The sequence below is a fragment of the Corticium candelabrum genome, chromosome 15 (assembly GCF_963422355.1).
Source record: "Corticium candelabrum chromosome 15, ooCorCand1.1, whole genome shotgun sequence".
In the NCBI taxonomy this organism is placed as follows: Eukaryota; Metazoa; Porifera; class Homoscleromorpha; order Homosclerophorida; family Plakinidae; genus Corticium; species Corticium candelabrum.
Window position 1 is genome coordinate 5,188,994 of NC_085099.1, and position 14,263 is coordinate 5,203,256.

The 14,263-nt window shown below is 38.6% G+C and overlaps 1 protein-coding gene across 1 annotated transcript; it reads left to right on the forward strand.

Moving 5' to 3' along the window:
- The first annotated feature begins 72 nt into the window (after positions 1-72).
- Positions 73-12,814, forward strand: LOC134191338 (neogenin-like). Its single transcript, XM_062659946.1, has 19 exons — positions 73-390; positions 5,492-5,644; positions 5,708-6,157; positions 6,217-6,546; positions 6,608-6,754; positions 7,555-7,872; positions 7,932-8,186; positions 8,241-8,555; positions 8,623-8,943; positions 9,615-9,899; positions 9,959-10,065; positions 10,158-10,347; positions 10,413-10,519; positions 10,584-10,876; positions 10,943-11,222; positions 11,297-11,330; positions 11,438-11,579; positions 11,647-11,801; positions 12,470-12,814. Exons 1-19 carry the CDS (start codon positions 87-89, stop codon positions 12,586-12,588), a joined length of 4,305 nt encoding a protein of 1,434 aa, XP_062515930.1. The 5' UTR covers positions 73-86; the 3' UTR covers positions 12,589-12,814.
- Positions 12,815-14,263: the final 1,449 nt, after the last annotated feature.

Genomic DNA, 14,263 nt, shown 5'->3' on the forward strand with positions numbered 1-14,263 from the left:
ATGATGTTGTGGTGTAGGTAGGTGCTGAATGAAGAGTAAAATGTCTTGTTGTTGTAGAGTTGGAGATTGCTATTCTAGACAATAATATGAATATTGAAGGGACAAGCGTGGCAGTTGATAAGAATCAAGATTACTCTAATTCTATTGATTGTGGTGTCAGTCCTGATGTGACCAACTTTAGTGCTCTTTTGCAATGGAAACACAACACAACCAATGATGTACCATCTTCAAGTGTTCAGAATGCTGGTGTATATCAGGTGTATGAGAATGGTGTGCAGCGGCTCTACATCAAGTCAGCTAGTGGCTCTGACAGTGGAGTGTATGCATGCCAATATACTGCAACTAATAGCTCCATAGTGTCAAAGTCATTTGCACTGAATGTTGGTGTGGGTAAGACTGCATAGATGTGATAATAGTTAAGGGTCGTTCAAAATTATCGACAATTTTACGAGTGTACAAAGTGCACACTTTTCTGAAGCCCCCTTTCTCCCCCAAAGAGTACATGATATTGTTGATGCACAATTCAATAGCTTGACCGTGGTTTCATCTATTATAGGGTTAACGTGTGTGTAGTCTTCAACGCTTCTGCGTTCCTCATTTCTTCCATTCCATTTGACCCACTATAATGATGTGAGCTTGAGGTTTCCGATCATTCAATTGAACAAAGACGAAAACATTGAGAAAGCCATGGTAGAGACAGCTGAGATTTATGGATGGCTGATGTTGTTTAGAACAAAATGAGAATGCACTGCCGCGGTTGTACATGTTTGCAAATCCCATACATACAGGTGACTGGCGTTATAAAATGTTGATCGGTACTGTAGCAAATGGCTTGTGCTAATTTCTCTGTTTTTCGTGGCCGGAATTGCATCATGCATTGTTCCCATGCTAGTCACCTGTATGCATGGGACTTGCAAACATGTACAATCACGGCAGCCTATTCTCATTTTATTCTAAACAACATCAGCCATTCATAAAGAGCCCAGCTGTCTCTACTACGACTTTCTCAATGTTTCGTCTTTGGCTGTACATAGGTCATAGTCCCCTCCCCCTAGTGTGCGCTTTGTATGCTGTGAAATTGTCGATAATTGGAACGACCCCTTAGCTGGCTGCTTTGAGCTTGTTTTTGGTTTTTCATTAAATTGTGCAAATAGTATTATTGTATGGATGAAATATTTGTTTGTCAGTCACATTATTATGTCTGTCTGTTTGTTTGTTTGTTCATTAGTTTGTCTGTCTGTTTCTTTGTGTGTCTATCTGATTGTGTTGGCTATTCTCTCTGACACCCTCTGTTCTGGACCAAACTTCTCGGAACTACCTTGAGCTCCTGCCATGTTTATGCTTTTAGCTAGTCAAAATACAGGTAAGGGCATTACATAGATACCCAGACAATACTATAGCGTATACGTCTGATTTTGGGTCTACAGTACAGCTGTGTGTGGTGTTCTGTGTTTCATTCAAAACAAAATAAGTTATTTACCTGCCAATAAACTTGGGGAAGTAGTGTTACACAGTTTTGGAGCACAGGATGTAGAGTGAGCGAAAGATTTTGCACAGCTATAAACTGTTGCTTTTAAACCAAGTTCAACGCAGTTCTTGACTTTGTTAAGCATTGGAATGTTTTCTTTTTGCTATGAACCTTAGACCTACTGCTTATTTTGACAACAGTTTTCTGGTATTTGAGTTACACTCATGGCACATGTTTACACAGCAGATGTCTCATAGCCATAACTATGTCTAAAAGTGCTTGAACCAATTAAATAATTAAGTCTTTGCAATATGGCATTGGTTATGTGGTTTGCAGATCATCAAGAGCACGAGAAGGTTAGCATGCTTTCCTTTTAAGTGGTTCACTCACGACACCATTTACAGTTCAAAATTGTCACTTGTCACATCAAATTCTTCGTATTCTGTCAAATCAAAGTAGTTTGTAGTTAGATCAAATCCACTCGACGTCGAATCAAATTTGTATTAGGTCAGATCAAGTGCGTAATCCGTGAAATCAAATTGACAGATCAAACTTGTCATACGTCTAACCCAATTTGTAATTAGTCAAACCAACTTTGTTGTTCATCAAATCAAATCTGGATGATGTCAAATCAAATTAGTAAGATATCTAATGTGCAAGGCATCCCATCTAAGCTAATTGATCACAATCAATGCTATTATACATTCATCTCAAATAGAGCTACTACGCGTATAGCAAGCAACATAGAGCAAAGCAACGTCGACAAGCATCAAACCCAGTAGAGCATACAAGCATACAGAAAAGTGAAACGACTTAATTGTGCATTAATTAAGGGTAATTTTCAATTGGCAAATCTTCCAATTCCATTACAGCGGGCCATTACTTTTGGTATTGTGTGATGCAGCGCATAACTGCATGATTACTCATCTCTGCTAAGGCTAATGGATATGAAAATTCAGTAATTTGACTTGGATTTTGTGTGAACTTAGTGTGACGAACGGCAGTCAACATCTGTAGATATTATAGATGGGACGTTTTGCACATTTGATTAGATGTCATGCTAATTTGATTTGACATCATCCAGATTTGATTTGACTGACAACCAAGTTGGTTTGACAAGTTAAAAATTTGGTTTGAGGTATGGCTAGTTTGATTTGACACATTGTCAATTTGATTTCACAGATTACACTCTTGATCTGACTGCAAACTACTTTGATTTGACAGAATAACTGAAGATGTGTTTTTCTTGTCACTTCCACAGTATGGTCCCTCTGGAGAAATTGTTGACTTGTTGTGAAGTATTACGAATTTAGATGTTAGTTTGCTTTCAAATGCACTAATTTGAAAAATCTATCTAAAATTGTACAAGGTGATCATTTTTATTTCACATGACCACAAATTCATTACTCCACTGATATTGTCTGTAATTGTCAGGTGGTGAAATATTTTAGTGAGGCGGGAAAAATGTTGGCTTTTACATCGGCCATTGCAGATGTGAAGGTTTCAATTGTTTGCGGTCGACAAGACTTTGTGATTGGAAACATGAAAGTTGTAGGTTTGTGATTGCTTTTTTGTTCATTGTGGTAGCCACATATGACCAAATGTGAATACTACTCTGTGATTGGACCATTTTCATCACATTGAAAGTGTGACACAGTTTAAGCATATAGATGAATAAGTACATATATATGTACAGAGCCACACAAATTATGAGTGTTTGAGCCTTCGGTTATGCTTCTTGCTCAGTAAAGCCACTTTAGAAAGTTTGATTTATGGCTCATAGCTGACGTTACAACTGATTTGGTTTTTGTTTATTTACTACAAAAACCTTAGTCAAGCTCTTCTTTGCTGTGATTCCATTACATTTATGAGTAGTTCTTCATCTGTGTAGTTTACATAGTTGTATGCAGCATACTTAGCACAGTTTTATGGAAAGCTTTGAAGATTAAATGTTAGTTGAATGTCGAGTGCATGTTGTGCCATCTGTGAACTTTGTAGCACTCTAGCTTCGTCTGGGCCAATCAGTGTCCAGTATTTGCTTAGAATAAGTCACATATTTTACTTCCCCTACATATTGACCAGTCAATAAATCAGTCCGCATAACTGCCTGGGCTTACAGAGTGTGAACATAACAATTGTTTGTGAACTTAACAATTAGCTAAGCTACTACATGATTCCTGAAACATATCTGTCAGTCAGAACAAACAATACGTAGGTCTACGGATTTGTACAGAAATCCTAAGCATGCAATTAAGAAAAGTTAAACGTGCGATTAGTGGAAGTGGAGCCACCCCTGAGCAGCTGCTCCATAGCTTTGGCTGGCTTGTTCTCTTCTGGAGGTGAAGGCTCAGAATCTTGCACACTAGGTACAAGGTTTTCTTTACCGTCTAATGTCTTTCTCTTTGTTGGAGAATTTAGAATACTCGACACGTGCTTTCAAGGGAAGGTGCAGTGCGTTTGTATGCACGGACTATATCTGAACGTCTATGCCCGGTACAAGTCATAATCAGTTGCTCGTTCACTTGAGCTTCGAATAACTGCGAAACACACGTTACCTTTCCGGAGTGATTGGTAGAGTAGCCATCAAAACCTCCAGGTTTACAAATTCACTTTATAGTAAGCTTGAGAATATTCTTTTCAACAACTTGAGCACTAGAACGAATGTCGCCAGAGTAACGAAGGGGAAGAGGCTTGCGATAGAAAGGACTGCCTGAACCAACAATATCAAAATACTGGCAGTACAGCGGTACACATGATGAGTCACCTTCAAACTTGCCATAGTGTTTGATGGCTGAAAGCAAGCTTAGCATGATGTAGGCCACTCTGAGTGGTTTAACTTCTACCACCATTGCACGTCAAGAACTGCCCAATGTTGTCTGCCCCAAACCTAAACATTCTGCATGTAGGTCTCGATGTTCGTCTCCAGATAGCATACCAAATAGCTTGCAGTTGTAGAAGAAAAGAGTGTCAAGAAGTGTTCGAGCAGATGAAGAACCGAAACACCTTTCTCCCAAAGACTAGCCTCCATGTTTGCTGTTACCGCTTGGGCTTGTTTCTTGTGTGTGCCCACATTTTGCCTGGTGAGTTCTTTCATGCGTGCATCAAGTGCAGATCTGAGCAAACTAATCTGATAGTGGTCCTTCTGGAAATAATTAACCATGGTTAGGTTTCCAGCAGCAGAATGATACTCCTTGCACAGAACGCTGTAAACCATCCACAATCTGCTGCATAGTAGGTGGATACGGCTTTCCTTTTTGCCTCCGAACTTCATGCACAAACCATACAAGCTAGTAGTTCATTTCTTGATTGTTCGTAACATGCAGATCATGCACGTACCGCCTAGGCTCCCTCTTCAGTTGGCTGCTTGTTTCTCTATTTCTTCCATGCGTTGAACATTCTAAACACCCATGCAGTAGCTTAAGGGGAACATGCGAATTAAGAAACTTTTGGAAACTACTGGATGAAATGGGAATTTGGAAATGAGATTCAGAAGACTGCTGATCAGAAACAACAGCAACGTCTAGCAGTTTACTTGCTTCCAAAAATTGATAACTGGCAATTCTGCTGTTTCAATGCCCAAGTCAATTTCAGCCTGGCTAAGGCTGAGGCAACCATCTTCATCACTGAACATTTTGCTACACAACTGATTTGAATTTCGTGCTTAAAGAATATATCAATGCCTTAGCTGGGTGCTTTGCCCTAGTTCCAACTCGTGGGTCCAGCGGGCTGTATTTCGTGTATAAACTCGCCAGCGTTCTATAACCTATACTTACTTCATTTTATCGTATGGTTTATGTCAGAGAAGTCTCTGTTGCTGTTACATTTCAGTCACAGCTTAAGATCTTGGAAAGCAAATTAAACAGCTCTCGTACAAGTTAGGAGTTGCCGAGGAAAAACCCTGAGAGCTATTACTTAACTGGCAAAAATGCCTGTAATCATTACTTCAATAAGAATTAATAAAATTCACTGCAACGTTTGATGAATGAGTAATGTTTTATTGACTGTCTTGTGTTGTATTTCCAGTGGATTGCTTTTGGGGTAGTTGGAGTTCATGTAGTGTTGAATGTGGAAATGGCACTAGAACTAGAACTAAAATTCGGCAGATTAGTCAAGCAACTACAATGAGTGGTCAGAAGTGTACAGGACCATCAACTGAGATCTGCATAGTCACATCTTGTATGATTACTGTCGTGGCGAAAGGCATGCTTGTGCTTTATGTGGAGTGTTTATGTGATGTAGGTACAGCAACCAATCTAGCTGTTTCTCGTAAAGCAACGGTGACCATGAGTTCAGTCTACAGTGATGACTATGTTGCTGCATACGCTATAGATGGCAATCCAAAAGATGTTACTGGACAGAGACTTGTTAGCACTAGTTGTGCTGGTACAAAATATTCCTTGAATCCTTGGCTTCAAATTGACTTGCAAAAGGAATATCTTGTGTCACGTGTTAGAGCTATTCTTATAGCTGATCGTGGTGAGAATGTATATGTTCGTGTTGGTAACAGCTTAACAAATGATGGGACTGACAACCACAATTGTGGAAAGGCGCCATATGACAGCTCTAATCACTGGTATGCAATATGGCGAGACGTTAGCTGCAGCCCACCAGTTTGGGGAAGATACATTAATTTACAGAGAAATGTGACAAATCACATTCTTCATGTATGTGAGGTGGCTTTCAACTATGGTTAGATGATGTTGTGTAGGCAGGTGTTGAATGAAGAGTAAAATGTCTCGTTGTTGTAGAGTTGGAGATTGCTATTCTAGACAATAATAAGAATATTGAAGGAACAAGTGTGGCAGTTGATGAGAATCAAGATTACTCTAATTCTATTGATTGTGGTGTCAGTCCTGATGTGACCAGCTTTAATGCTCTTTTGCAATGGAAACACAACACAACCATTGATGTACCATCTTCAAGTGTACAGAATGCTGGTGTTTATCAGTTGTATGAGAATGGTGTGCAGAAGCTTTACATCAAGTCAGCTACTGTCTCTTCCAATGGTTTGTATACATGTCAATATACTGCAACTAATGGCTCTATAGTGTCAAAGTCATTTACAGTGAATGTCAATGGTATAACTACAGGGACATAGTTGTGCTTAGTGTCGTATAGTAATTGTTTTGATGTGTCTAGTAAACTGTGAATGGAGCTCATGGTCAGATTGTACACCATCGTGTAGTTTTGGAAATCATACTCGTACACGAGCACGTCTTAAGCAACACAATGGAATGGACTGTGTGGGGTTGCCAACTGCAAACTGTGACAGCAAACAACCTCCATGTAAGGACAGTGGGATTTGTGTGTTTTGATGTGTTATGGAAGTAAAGACATAGGTTTTTTAATTACAGTAAGAAATCTTCAATATTGCAAAGCTAGACATGACTTCTTGTCTTTAATTGTATACACTTCCTCATCGTAAGACCTTTGCTGTAATGAGCTTGCTTTTGATGCTTATAATGAAACTCTTACTATGTAGAAACATGCAGAGAGCACAAAGAAAGATGTGGCTGCTACATACAGAATTCTTCAATCAATTAATGCTTGCCACGACTAGGTCATCTTGTTTGTAGCCAGAGACAATTAGATTGCAGAATTGTGTAAGACTATTTAGCCTTGCATGTCTTGATTGTGAACAAAAGCCCCAGATCGATGCTTTCGCATCATATGAGGTCTCGATATTGATATAACAAGGAGCCTTAGGGTCACTTGGAATTTATGATATCAATGCTCCACCATAATGCAGTAACTTTAAACCAGCATCAAATGGCACAAGTGAAGCCAATAATAAAGGCAGAAATATAAAAACACAATTGTGATAAATAGCATTGATTTTTGCATCATAAAACTGTGTAATACGATTTTTTGTTTGTAACGCTAGGTCACAATGACCAGCTATACATGCGGGTTGTACACTGGCCCACATATAATACACTGGCTCAGAAACTACGTGCTATCGGGATGGTCTCTTACATGATCCATGCCATCATTAATTTATCTTGTATGAATACATAGTTGGAATTGTTGTGTAATACTGATGTCTGTTACTGTTGCTATTTTTTAAGTTTGTGATATGATTGCAGGTGCACCAACAGCTGGGCAGTCGATAGTTTCTTTTGATGAGTCCTCAGTGCAAGAGTTGAGTTGCTCAGCTTCACAATATTCTGGTCTAAGTGGAGATATTACATTTGGATGGTACAGAGAAGAGAATGGAGTTGATTCAGCTATTATATTAGACTCTCGAGTAACAAATTTATCGAATAATGATGGTGTTGGCCGATTTACTGGGAAATTGAAATTTGCATCTGTGAAGCGTTCAGATAGAGGATTAATCAAGTGCAGGGCATTTAACAAGTATGGTGCTAGTGACCTGCCTTCAACTATTTCAGTTAATGTCAAATGTGAGTTGCTTTGGTAACATTTCACGGTGCATTGTTAAGATCGAGTGGTGTGTTGTTAGATGCTCCTGAATCTGTTGAAATTAGACCATCTAATCCAGTGGGTGTGAAAGGACTAAGTATTACATTAAACTGTTCTGCTGTTGGTAATCCCTTTCCAGTTTATGAATGGAGAGGAAGCAAGAGTGCAACAGGATCTACTCTGAAATTAACATCACTCGAATTTAAGGATGAAGGGACATACACATGTGTTGCTAGTAACACCATTGAGGCTGGTGCTAGGTCCAGTAATGCATCAGTACAGTTGACAATTGAAGGTAGCATTTTTTAATGATTATTTTTTGAAGTTTTAATTTTGTGGTGTGTTTTAGGTCCTCCACAGAGATGTGTTGTGTTGTCTGTCGATAGCTATATTGACTCTGAAGTGAATGTTACTGTCAACTGTCCTGAAAATGGAAATTCAAGTGTAACTGTATATCGCATAGAACATCAGTTGGATAGTGTCACCAGCAACATACAGTGGTTACAAGAAGAATTCAGTACTTTTGATCCTCAACCATTTGTTGTTGGTGGTCTCAGTCCATTTACAAAGTACAGATTTAGAGCAACAGCAGGAAACAGGCATGGCTATGAACCTGGAAGTTTGGCAGCTGTTAATGTGTTAACTGTGACTACTGCTGAAGGCTGTAAAGTTTTTCTAGTTTAAGGGGTTTAATTATGCATTGTGATTGTGTTATTTGCTGTATTTATTAGATCCTGGTTTCCCCACTTCAGTGAGTTTATCGGGAAATGCTTCTGCTCGCTGGTTTGTTGTGTCTTGGTCACCTTCTAGTATACGTAATGTTGTTCCTCGCTATTACTTTGTTTACTACAAAGCAATTGGTGTCCGCCAAGTGAGAGATGTGGATGATCACAAGAGACTGAATGTAACAGGCACGTGGGCCAATTTGACAATGCTCACTCCATTTACGCAATACAATGTTGAGGTGGCCGCAGTGAATGTTCGGTCTCATGATGGCAAGGTGTTGGAAGGACAAAGAAGCACTACCATTGTTGCCAACACAACAGAAGATGGTATGTTTGTATCATGATTTGGCTTGGTATACATTTTATGTTGAAGACATGTGTTATTGAAGTTAGTTTTACGGGCAGAAGTACAGTAATGACAAGTAGGTATGTTCTTTGTTTCTTTTGTTGATAGTGCAATTTTTTTATCATTCAATTGATGAAAATAGAAAATCTAATACATCTATTTGAATATTGGTTGATTTACAGTCAATGATGTATTTACCGGTATGTACTCCAGCTTATTGTAGGGCGTTAGAGCTGTATGCAAACTGAAACCTGGACCTGAAGGAGGGAAGCGTGACAGGAGATTACCGATTTTTGGCTTTAGTATTTTCTGTAAAGGAGCTAGAAGATACTTTAAACTGATGTAGATGATTTGGTTGCACAGTCATATGAGCAGCTCAGGAAGAAGTTGCCAACTTTGTCTAATATTGTATTGTTTTATAGAATAAGTAATGCTCTTGTAATTACTGTAGGTTAGTCGTAAATGAGCCTGTTAAAACTGGAGCAACTAAATTCAAGATACAGCTGAAATGTGCATTTATAGTTAGTTTCGATGTTTTGAATACTGACATTGCTGGATGCAATCATGATCAGATGATGTTGTAAGAATGTGTTGGTAGTACATTGCTGCACTGTTAACTGACTGCACTCAGACCATTGTTATTGTTTTGTAGCTCCTACAACTGCACCACGTAACCTGACATATCTTTCTGATCCACCACATACAGTCACTGTAATGTGGAGTGAACCTGAAATACCAAATGGAGTTATTAAATATTACATTGTTGAATACATGCTGTCAGATGGGACTGGAAACAGGACACGTTTCAATTTAGTGAAAATGTTGAGTCAAGAGATTGGTGGTCTAATGCCGTCAACAAATTATAATGTCACAGTTCAAGCTTTCACAGTTGGTGTTGGACCAGCAGCATCCATTATTGTTATGGCAGTTGCTATAAGTAATTTTACTTTGATATTTAGTATATCTTTATTATTGTACTGGTTTCTTTTGATTTAGCACCAACTCCACCTCAGAATTTGAGAAATTCAAGTGTGACATCGAGTTCAATTACTCTACAATGGGATAGACCTATAAGCTTTAATGGTGCTTTTGAGTACTACACTGTAAGCAGAGTTGTATGTGCATGAGTAGATTTAAGAATGCATGTGCATACATGCTCATGGCTACAATTGATGTTTTTAACTTTACTATGCAGGTTTACAACAGTATTGGTGATGCTCCGTACAGCAAGAGTCCCGTCATTAGGAGTCATGAAAACCTGTACACCTTGGCGGGCCTCAGACCGTATACTATTCACAAAATATATATGACGGTAACGAATAATGCAAAGTCTGATCCAGAAAGTTTTCCTAGTGACATGATTACAGTGCTCACACTGGCATTAAGTAAGTTGTTATTAAATTAGCAGATGACACTTGGTACTATGTATTGGTTGTTTTTGTACATCCAGCACCAACTCCGCCTCAGCATGTGAGAAATTCAAGTGTGACGTCAAATTCGGTTACTATTCATTGGGATTCTCCCTTGAACTCAAATGGCATCCTTCGCTTTTACACTGTTAGTAGACATGCACGTTTAATTTATGCATTTGCTGTTTTGTACCTTCGATGTTTGTGTTTAGGTTTACTATGGCACTGATACTTCACAATATGACACGTTTTCTGACATTTCCTTCAGTCAAAGTGCATACACGTTGATGAATCTTAGTCCATACACAACATACTTCATATACGTGTCAGTGACAAATAATGCAAGTTTCAATCCAGAAAGTTTGCCTAGCAACGTTATTCAAGTGCAAACTCTTTCGTCTCCTCCTCTTAAACCAGATAAACCAATAACTGGTGAAACAAGACCATCAGCGACAACTATAACATTGGTGCCTCCAAGTGTTGACAGTTCGAATGGTCCAATAAAGTGCTGTTATATGTTTTAGACAAGTTACATGTGAGACTGTAAATGTGTATGCATGTCTTGTTGTAGGTATGTTGATTTTATTGTGCACGAGGATGTGACTACATCTGATGGTGATGAGCCAGCTAACATACCGCCTGTTATTAGACCATATGACAAGAGTAGGATCTGGTATGTGGCAGCTCGATATGAATATGATGACTACAAGAAGAACATAGGCGGACATCAGTTTATCATTGGAAATGGTTCAGTGGTATCTTCTGGAGGCATAGAGTACACAAATGGACCACTACGGCCAGGACAGTCATATCTGGTTTATATTCGCGTCATCGGGACTGGAGATGATGGGGTATATATACTGGTTTAATATTTATTATAATTTACTAATTACCAATTAGTTTGCATTTTTCTTGTCCATAATAGGTGCAGGAGTTCTCATCAGTCAGTACAGCGATCAGTGAGACAAATATTGTACTGTATATGTATTATTATAGACGATATAAGCTGTATCTGGTTACTGATTAAGTTAAATTGCACGCAATGTTGTATTTGGTTTGTGTTTAGGGTACAGAACTGCATCTGCAGAGTCAGACAATAAGTCATCTGGAGGATCATCGAATTCTGTGTTGATCATAGCAGTTGCTGTTGCTCTAAGTATCATCATCGTCATGCTTGTCATCATATGCATACTGTTTGTTTTTCTGAGGTGAAATATTTATTTTACAAATGTTTGTAATATTTAACTTTTTGAAGCTACTATGTATGACATGCAGGAAGAATTACCTGTGTACTAGAAAAGAGATAGCATTGGAGCCTAAAATATATGATACCGTCATTGCCAATTCTGAAGCAACATCTGGAACAAGTAAACGCCTGGAGAAAAGCAATGAAACAAAAATGACAATTAATAGCTTATACAATACTACAGGTGAGCCTATTGTCATGATGTCAAATCCTAGACTATATTGTTTTTGTTATGTTTATTGAAGCATTTGTAACCGACAGACTCTGATATGTACTGTGATTATCTGCAATTAGTGAAAGTATATCTACTAATTATTGTTATCAACTGACTCATGAAGACTGTTCATATGTCTAATTACTTGTGTGAATCTATGTGGCTAGACAATACATTAGCCATATTTTACAACTGAGGCAACATCTCGTGTCTAGTTAGGCTGATACAAGGAAATCGTGTCTCTCAGGGTTTAATAATTTGCTGTCAGAGATTTAACAGGTCGTCACTACAGCTAGTAATGTTTTGTGATAGAACACTACAAGATTTAGTGGTCACGACTACACAATTTTGACTAGGGTCTATGGTACTGTGCAGAGTGCAAGTAGTGAGAATTGGCTCTGAAGGTTTTATTATAATGGGTATCAGCGGTTGTAGCTGTGTTTTATTTGAAACCCAGAGTAATTAGCAAATCACGTTTTTTCTTTTGAGTTTGTTTAGTCCAGAGGCATAGCCAATTCTAGGATTCTTGGACTTAATTAAGGTTAAATAATAGCTATGAACACTCAAGTGTATATTGACTTGTACCAGAGAGTTATCTTATAATATTGTGGATAAGCACATCAGATTTGCTTTTACAGGTGCAGGCAGCAATGCTGGATTAAGTGTATATGAAGAGATGGGAACCGTTGCAGTTCAGAACAACGAGAAAAACGATGGACCATTGTATGAGAGTATGGATGGCGAATCGGCACTTTAATCTTGACGTAATAATGAAGAAAACTCTCTAGTAATGAAATGTGGCTTTTAAGGTTTAAAATGCATTTGTTACTGCTTGTGTTCTGACTCTATGTTTGGCATGGTTATTAATTGTTGAGTTTTTTGTAGCTAGTTTGTATGAATGTTTAGCCAGAATGAGAAGAAAAAATAACTTTGTATTGTTTGGGACTATCATATCTGCTTGTGAGAATTAAGGTAGAGCTGAATAGGGGAACAATATAGACAAGTTTTTACAAGATCTTGAATTCATTCAAGCTCATTGAAATTTTAAAGTTTATACATATAGTACACTGTACACTTTATTTCTAATCACTTGGATTTTCTGCTCATTTCGTTTTACTGTGTAAAAGCATTGTAGGAAGATTGTTTAGTCAGAATTCGTTTCTGCTTTGGTTCATTAGTGGCTGGCTGCATAGGTGTTGTTTAATTTACTTGTCTTCTTTAATTTTGTGGTGACTAAGTTGCTTTTCAGGTCTTGTGACAAGGTTTCCAAGCATGAGGTTAGGTTGCCATGGGGTTATGTATGCAGGCCCTTACCCAGGATGAGGATGAGGAGGCCTTTGCCTCCTCTGATTTGTGGGTACTTGTGGCACAAAAAAATCAAGCTGCAATCCTAGGGATTGACTATCGAAGTAGACGCTCTGGTGTCGCATATAACAGAGAGCTGCATAACTCTTTAGGTATTAGTGGTTTTTTAAATGCATTTGAATTTAGCTTTTTTGCAAGCTCAATTTGAAGCGAATTCTTAATTAACTCACTCTGGGCACTACAGTATCTTAAAATTTAGTGTAAAAATGCTGGTACTGCAACAGACATATGGCTCAAGCTGACCAATAACCGAAACCAGAAAGATGCCTTACCGTAGCTACCAGAGGCTGCTAAGAAACTGCATGGAGTTTACAATCACGACAACAGCTCTTTAGGGGAAGTGTGAAAAGGGATTTCTAATGAAAACAAGCACAGCAATTTGCTGCCATCTGCTAGACTGCCACAATTGTGGTATAGACTCAAACATTCGAGATCTGACAGAAAAGGATGGAGACACCTCACAACTTTAGGTGGATCATAACGTTGGTGTTACCCAAGCCAGGGTTGGCAGCATTCACTGTCAGACAGTAAATGCATCCAGATGAAGGGTGTACTTGCAGCCAGTGTTGAAACTCCAGTAGCTGATCTGGGACTCTAAGAATTCAGGGATCATGAACCAAGAAGGGTAGGCAATATAGTGAGCGAAAACAATTCAAAAACAAATGGGCTCCAAATACACACCATACTTATGTTCCCAAGGAAAGGCCAGAACAGGCGGTATTCACGTGATTGGGAAGAAAAATAGCCATGTCTCGAACAGTCTCGCCTCCTCTGTTTTTAGGTCTGGCTATGGCACTGCATGTAGGTTAGTAAGCCAGAAAATCAGATTGCTGTAAGTAGCTATATTGTATACCTGCAGAGATGAAACAATTTGTCGTGGTTTCATTTGTAGTTTGCAAACTAGAAAAGCGTATTCCACAAAAAAAGAATCTCAGAATAGAAGAGTAACAAACAGTTAACACATCAGTTTCGTAGCAAAAGTGACAGCTAGTAGAGTGATGGAACCAGAAGAAGAATGAACATGCATTGAGTACAGTCTGGTGCAAACAGTAACGAGTCTTTTGAAA